This window comes from Doryrhamphus excisus, chromosome 12 (assembly GCF_030265055.1).
Source record: "Doryrhamphus excisus isolate RoL2022-K1 chromosome 12, RoL_Dexc_1.0, whole genome shotgun sequence".
Lineage (NCBI taxonomy): Eukaryota > Metazoa > Chordata > Actinopteri > Syngnathiformes > Syngnathidae > Doryrhamphus > Doryrhamphus excisus.
In genome coordinates this window covers 10,155,510-10,163,777 of record NC_080477.1, presented here as the reverse complement: position 1 = coordinate 10,163,777, position 8,268 = coordinate 10,155,510, and the positions used below count along the sequence as shown (strand labels likewise).

The window sequence follows — 8,268 nt, the reverse complement described above, 5'->3', positions numbered from 1 at the left end:
AGAGTGGTAATTCTAATAAGTAGCACCCACATAAGGAAAGCAGGTTTAGATATTTATTCTGCCCAAATAAAAACAATTAAGAAGCACAATAAAAACCATCTCCTAAAGACACACATAAATAATGCTTTCACACTTCAAAAAAAAAAAGAGACATCCCTTCTGTTCTCAAAGAAAAAAATGCTTATAAGAGGCAAACGGAACCAGTTAAAAGGAAGTAGCCCATCCACTCGATGTGTTGCAGTGGTTAAATACTGATGAGTGTGTGAGCAGCTGTGGACGGTTTATACAGCGGTGTATAAATAGAAGAATGGCATATCATAAGCGCCATTATGCTGTCGGGTTCCCACTACAACTGTACAAAAACAATTATACACATTTGCATATTGATCATAAATAAAAGGCAAACATAACACATTTGCTCCACAAGCAAGAAGGTAAACAGGCAAGATGTTTCTTTATATTTCCTGGTATGACGTGGTGGGCGCCGTGTAGTTCCCCTCACCGCTCCTGCAAATGAGGACGACAAACAACATTTAATGGAAATGTTCCACTGTGAAAACATATCAGCCACTGAACAGGTCACCGGCTTCTTGCTCTACGTGTGTGTGTGTGTGTGTGTGTGTGTGTGTGTGTGTGTGTGTGTGTGTGTGTGTGTGTGTGTGTATTATGTATGAGGCTAATGAAACAGCTGTCTTGGTCTCAGGGCTCATATAACCAGGAAATGGAGTCCGAGCAGCATCCGCCCAGGTCGTGACCTCAGCTGGGAAGTTACACCAACCTCAATTTTCTTTCTAAATTATATATAAAATATAATAACATATTATATACATATTACATTATTAGCCAAATACATATTACATACATACAGTGGTTAAGATTGTTAATAATGTAAAAAGTATTACTTGGAAACATACTACTAATGTTATTGTGTAGAGTTGCAAACTTTACCAAATACAGTTATTCCTTATTGTTGCTTTAACTAGGAAGATTACGTGCCCTTTTAGATACTATGTACCATTTGTATCTTTTGGAATTAGTATTGCATAATATTGTCTAAGTTATACATATTCTTCCATGTTTAGAGCACATGATAATTCAAAACAACAAAAAAACTGCAACTTTGGCTACAAACCCGATCATATTGTATGTGCATAACTGAAAAAAAATCTTTATGGTGAATTAGCATATCCCACATATCCCATCCTTGATGTCATACTGTATATTGTGAAAAACACAGTACAATTTAGCAAAGTTTATTTGATCTTAAAGGCTTAGTGGTTTGCTTCATGCAAAGAGAAGAAAGCTAAACAGGCACGCGGCCCATGTTTGCTTGGGTACTTAAACAGTGCAGTTCTTGCAAGCCAGTGTGATTTGGTCCAATTCAGAAGCAGGCTGCACGTCTCAGCTGCTATGTAAATATTTACAGATGAATGGCAAACTTTGTCTTGCATGTTTACACAAGGCTTAATAATTGGGAGATATTGGGGTCACTAGAATGGCACAAAAATGATTATATACAATCGGTTAATGGGTTTCACTTCATTAAGAGATTTTTAGTTAAGCTTTGAATGAAGTAATGCCTGATAAGCACTGATAGCTAAGAAAACGTAATACACCAGGGGTGTCCAATGTGTGGACCACGGGACATTGTTGAATTATAATTTAACAAGATAACTTTTTTTAAAAAGGCAAAAATGGAGAAACAGTAGTAATTTTACAAGAATAAAGTCAAAATATTAACAAAAAATGTTGTAATTTTTTTGTGTTGGTTTACAAACTATCAAAGTGACCCTTCCATCCTGTCATTTTTCACTATGTGGCCCTCAGTGGAAACGGTTATGACACCCCTTTAGTACATTATGTCCAATCATAAGGGCCGTTAACAAATAATCCAACTGCTAAAACACATTAGAGCAGCATGTTTTATATTAATGATGTACAGTTAGGTCTATATGCATTTAGACAATGAATTACTTTGAGGCCCTGAAAATGGCGGTGCATTCCCAAATTATCATTTGGCATTTCAGTGTGTGGAATCAAACTATGGAATGGATTGAGTAAGACCCTCAAACAATGCACAACGGTGAGCCAATTCAAAAAACAATACAAGCAGTTGATGTTTGCTAAATACAAGGACGAAGAGTCTTGAACCAGTCATGATGTGCTATATATATCACTATATTGACACTTACTATGGTACCCATTATGTCATTGGATGGTCATATCGCCTCGTACTTCGGTATGTGACAAAAATAAAATATAAATAAATAAATGAAATAAAAAAACTTAAACTATATTAGGAAAGCAGGAAGTGAACAAATGTAACAGTTACTGATTGTAAAAGTACCAAACGGAGGGGTAGGATTTAATAAGCTTTGCTTCTTCCTACTCCTTTTGGACATGTGGAACTGTGAACTGATTATGTGATGCACTCAATTGGAATCTGATGCATGAAATAAAACCATTACCATAATTCCCATAATTACGTGAATCCTCTTAAATGCAAGTATTGATTGTTTTGTCAAATCCATTGTACCGGCCTTTAAAGGCAATGTGCCATTGTCCAAAATACACGCTGGCACTATTTGACCCCTAACATGCGGGCACACAAGTCCTCAACTTAAGCAGCCCAAGAAACGTCGGATACTTGACATTTGCATAGGGTGGCGCCTGACTAGCGAAGCCTGATTCCTACACTCAGCCTCCTTACTGCAGCATGCGCTTACAAGAATACAGTAGACACTTCATTAGGTACCCTTGTACGTTGAAATAAGGAAGACATGTGCGGCTGCAACTAAAGGAGTGTCTGGTGGATGATCTTCATTGTGCATATAACTCCAGCAACACCAGAGTATTGTTGCACCTGCACAAGCTTCATATGCTTACATAACAAGCACCGCAAACCATATTTATACATTCATATTAAAGAATGCAAAGAAGTGTTGCCTTGAGCCGCTGAAGCAAATGACCAGTGCCTCCTCACGCCTGCACTTAAGTGCCCTTAAGCAGGCATCCAGAGCCCACACTTTCTGTAGAACCAGGCCCTTTTCTGTTAAAATGATGTTATTTGTGTGATTTGAGAGCTTCTTTTGGAAATGCGGTGGTGTTATTGGCAGAGCCACTCCTCCACATATACTATATATATATATATATATATATATATATATATACGTGTATATATATATATATATATATATATATATATATATATATATATATATATATATATATATATATATATATATATATATATATATATATATATATATATACACACACACACACTAGCCACTTTTACAATGGACGGGATGGATGAAGTTTTGATTGACAGTTTTTGTTCCATCATATGTCATTGACTGTGCAGGCATTCCTAATGACTTAGTAGCTCTGTAGCATGCAAAGAAACAAGCTGTGGTATAACCTCACCTTACTTCCTCTTCTTTCAGCCTGCGTGCTGCCTGCTTTGACTGTTTGATTTGCAAGTCCAGTCTGTGTAAGAAGTCTTTGGCTGAGAGCTCCTCTGCTTGAGGCCGGGGGGCTTTGGAGTCTTCAGGCGGCGGTGAAGGCGCCGGGGAAGGTCCCTCAACATCCTGCTGCAACACAACACAAGGTGCTTCCGTCTCCTGGCACACCACCTCGCCGTCCCCGTCAGGAGACTCTAGAGACAGTCCGTTAAAAATGGAGCGCTTCTGCGTCACCACGGGGATGTTGAGGCTGCTCTTGAGAAAGATGCAGTCGTTGCTGAACAGTTTGTTGGCTCTCTTGATTTGCTCCATCTGGGAAAAATGTCATAGCAAATGCAATTCACATGTCATTTGCTGGCATTTTACATTTCCATCATTTTAATGACACCTTCAATGTCTGGAACCACGTCAAGTCATAATGGAAACGTCTTTGAAGGATTACGTACTGTACTTAGCGACGCATTCTACCACACACACTGTACACAGCATAAAACACTAAATTACCAGAATTGAAAGAGGAACTATTATGCTATTTTCCACTTTTCTGATCTATAAATGTAGTTAGAATGATGTATTCTCGTGTTAAACGATGCCAAAGTTTCAGATAATGGGGTTTGAAAGAAGTTTGGGATGGCTCAAAAGCTCGGTTTCAAAAGGTGTGGTAAAACTGTCCCATTATGATGTCACAGAGGAGCGAACTTCCTTATATGGGCATGTCTGTAAGCCAGACAGGCTCTCTGCCCTTCCCTAAGCTCTGCTCCTCTGTTTACTTGCTAGTTTTGTTTGTTTCTTTCTGCTTTTTCCTGATTTCGTAATCCTGCTCTGTCATTTAACTTTCCTTCAACAAAATGCAGGAAAAATGGGAAATTAATCATGATGAATTAATTTGGAAACCATGATTTTGAAAACCATGATTAATCAGAGTTAAACATTTTAACGACTTGACAGTCCAAGTCATGGAAGCTGACCCACAAACTGTCCTTACTTTATTTGTATGTTTTTACAGCGCAGCGTTGTTGTCCTACTTTTGATCCAGATCGGAATACCGAACCACAAGTGTGAATGCAGCCTTAGCAAATATAAACAAAAAAAACAGGACTAGTTATAGTGCTAATTTTAAAATAACAATCAATGAAGTAGAGTCGTCAAACAACTGTTGGACAGCAAATAAATATTATTGATAAAATATGACTTCTGGTAGTATACGTGAATTAAAAAGCTTAACTTTTGTCCTAGGGGTATTAGGAGTAGGTAGGTATTCAGGTATTTGTAATGTGTATCTGAAGTGGAAGACTTGATCCACTTTGTGGGGACCCACTCCACTTGCCACACGTGTCACATCCGGCACAAAACCAAGTTTGTGTAGTGTTGTGCCGGCAAGATACAACAATAACTTCCTGTAGGCTACCTTACATGGCAGCACCAATGCATGTACAATACATGAGGTGTTATTCTTCATAAAGTCAACTTACCGTTACACCATATTTAAGGGCAATCCCCTGCAGGGTATCGCTGTCTGTAACCCGATGCTCTATGTATTTCTCCCCCAGAGATGCCGTGACGCTAGCTGTGCTTCCATAAGAACGTATTTTAGTCCGAGCCAAGCTCTGAGACAGTTCGCTCTCTGACTCGGAACCGGACCTCGACCGAGGGAAGATAGGCTGCCCGATTCGCCCTCCTCCTCCTCCTCCATCCCGCATCGGTAACACCGGAGAGAACTCCGCCATCTTCTTTTAATATAAAACAGCGCCTCGTGACCTCGGTGAATACTAACGTCCAAATGGACGAGCTCCGGGTAAACAAAACACCGTTTTAGAGTGTGAAACGACTCCCATCCCCGGTTGTATTCAGCCTGTTAGCTCAAGACAAGAGCCATGTTTCGGGGAGTACCACCTCACTACCCGCTTTCGTCATTGGCCTGCTACGTTGACGTGCTGACGCAGGGAGCGTTAGCGCATCCAATCAGGAAGAGGAACAACGATGTGGTTCCGTTACGCTTTCAAAATAAATGCATATCGGTTCGTGCCATTATTTTGGTATCAAATGTGAATAATTATGAATAATTTATTTTAATTGGAGCATGTTTTATAGGGAAACTTTATTTTTTGATTCTCATTTATAAGACAAGAATGTTTCTATTTTTGTTACCAATGTTACCAATACAGTGAAACACAGCAACTTGAGAAAAATAAAGAAAAACATATTCCAAACTTGCTAAGCCAATGTCTGAGGTCGAAATGAATTGCTCTCTACAAATCATCTTTACAGTGAATCATTTTTTTGATGTCATTTTCAATGAGCTTCTCTGTAAAAATGTAATTTGCAGTCTCCATTATTCTATGTTATGTAAAATGGTGTGAACTAATGAATATTTGATTTATTTCCTGATATCACCCTGTGCTGTATAGCTCCAAGGAGCAACAGGTTAATTCATCATTTTAGAACTGCAGAGGGAAAGACAATCATTGGACTCCGGAATAATAAGATTATAAAGAACTCTGAACTCATGACGGGAATGACTCTAATAAAGCATGTTCTCCTCGCATTTTTACTAACAATATCAACATTAGGATTGCCAGCTGTTTCCTGTTTGCTCTGGTTGTATGCTGCATGATTATTTAAAAACCAGGAGAAGCAGTGAATTTACTTCATTGGTTTTACCTCTTGAATGATCCAAACCAAAGGGGTTGCACACACTGATTATATGACTGCAGTGGAGGATGCTGATGAAATGTGCTGATGTGTTCTTCACCTGGACAACACAAAGAGTGCAGGTGCTGCTTTGGGATGCATAGAGTGAAATCTAATTTGCTCAGTTCCAAAATTCATGATGTTCAAAATGGTGAATCTATTAAATGAGCCCCCCTTGGTTAGAGATGAACTGGCTTGCTGATATTTATTAAGCTTATGTAAGAGTACAAAGAGACCATGGGGGACAACTTGTACTCATTTATAATGCTGGATGACGTCATTATGAAAGGCACTGCTAATATGATTACATATTTGTGGTTGTTAATGAGGTACAGCTTCAAGTAACAAGGCTTGTCAATAGAATAATTGTCGATTTAATCAGCATCCCTCTAAAACAAGGGTCTCAAACACACTGCCCGCTGGCCAAATGTGGCCTGCAGGACACTAGTTTGAGGCCCCCGCCTTGATATGGATGCTGTATGGTATCATGTACCCAGAAAAAATTATTACGTTTGATTAATGTTCATGTTAGCTCTCTAGTTTGCGAGTTAGCATGTGCCTCAAGTATATGTGGTTTCTTAAGTTTTTATTATTTGCCGTTTTATTATTATTATTATATTTATTTATTTATTACTGATTGATTGATTTTCTTTATTCTTGATTTGTTTATTTATTTTTCATCTTATTTTGTGTAGAAAAATAAAAAGTAAGATATTAGAGAACAGTGGAATGTTTTATCAGAGCTTTTCTTGTAGAAAATTGGAACCAAAGCAAAGTTTTTTTTATTTTTTTTGTTTTTAATAAATGCATTGTTTTTTTTTTTTTTTTTTTTTTGGAAAACCTGATGCGGCCCAGTCTCACCCAGACCAGAGCTCCAGTGGCCCCCAAGTAAATTGAGTTTGAGACCCCTGCTCTAAAAACTAATAAAGGCGACAATAGGATTTAGGGGAGGAGTCCGAGTAAGATGAGTCACCGTTCAATTGGTTTCCATGACAACAGTCGCTCCTCCTGTTCTGAGTTGTACCTTTAGATCTTGAGAGCTAAATATTTTATACTTGACAATCAATGCAACATCCTTCCACTTTCTTCATCTTTGTTGACAACATGAGCTGTGCAGTGCGTCTATTATTGCTGTTATTGCTACGTCATCTTAGAGGATAACTGATGCATTCATTGATCACACTAATACAATGTTTTCTTTACACGTACCCATCACTTAAGTGTTACTGTACCAAAAGTTTGTTTCATAGACTAAGGAAAGTAAGTCTCTTCTGACCTCTATTGGAAAGCTGAGGTAATACAGTTTGTTTAACTGTCTATTCTCAACCACTTGATGTCACTATTGAGTAATGTTTAATAGAGGAATATAAGTGTGATTGTATTGCAGTCTGCATTGTTTTGTTGTACTATTTAACCACATATAACAGTAGAGGTTTTTTTATTTATTAGCTTGTTTACGCACTTCCTGAAACATAATGTTTAATTATGCAGTTCAAAAATACATATCCAAACTTTTGATGTTATTATTGTAAACACTAGAAAAGTAACCAGTATAATACCTAATCAGTAATGCATGACACATAATCATAATAATAATAATAATAACAATACATTTTATTTGTATAGCGCTTTTATACATACATTCATTAGATAAAACAAAAGATATTGAAAATCAATAAATATAATATCCTTAAGGGACTGTATGCAACTCTGTAACCCTGTATGTAAAGCTATATCAACGGTTGTTTTTTGTAATTTTTGCACTGAATTACAGGGATCCAAAAGCTGCTGCAACCCATCAGCTATCATCCAAAAAGGCATGTTCTCAGTTTCTCCTTCTTGCACAGTTAAAAGCCCAGTGTTATGCTTACCTCCTCATGCTTTGTTGATGCTATTACTTTCTAAAAAAACCTTCACCCTCTCATAACCCTTTTTTGTCAGTGAAGCTCATGTCATATTACTGAGGATATTGTTCAGGGTTTACATGACACACTTGACTGCTGCATAAAATCAGATGAACTCTGAGGTCTCTGCTGGAGAACATTCCTGAACTAAGCCCCCATGGTATAAGAGGTAGACGTGCACCAATAACCAATGTTATCATTGAGATTTG

The 8,268-nt window shown here is 37.8% G+C and overlaps 1 protein-coding gene across 1 annotated transcript; it reads right to left on the bottom strand.

Annotated features, from left to right (window-relative positions):
• Positions 1 to 39: 39 nt before the first annotated feature.
• On the bottom strand, positions 40 to 5,418 carry lysmd2 (LysM, putative peptidoglycan-binding, domain containing 2). Its single transcript, XM_058089334.1, has 3 exons — positions 4,937 to 5,418; positions 3,427 to 3,776; positions 40 to 507 (listed from the first exon to the last, which is right to left on the bottom strand). The coding sequence occupies exons 1-3, from the start codon at positions 5,189 to 5,191 to the stop codon at positions 456 to 458; spliced, it is 657 nt and encodes a 218-aa protein (XP_057945317.1). The 5' UTR covers positions 5,192 to 5,418; the 3' UTR covers positions 40 to 455.
• Positions 5,419 to 8,268: the final 2,850 nt, after the last annotated feature.

Coding starts and splice junctions, on each gene's coding strand:
- lysmd2 (XM_058089334.1), bottom strand. CDS start 5,191: ATGGCGGAGTTCTCTCCGGTGTTACCGATGCGGGATGGAGGAGGAGGA. Junction 3,777..4,936: donor CCCTTAAATATGGTGTAACG/GTAAGTTGACTT, acceptor CATTTTTCCCAG/ATGGAGCAAATCAAGAGAGC. Junction 508..3,426: donor CTGAAAGAAGAGGAAGTAAG/GTGAGGTTATAC, acceptor CCTCATTTGCAG/GAGCGGTGAGGGGAACTACA.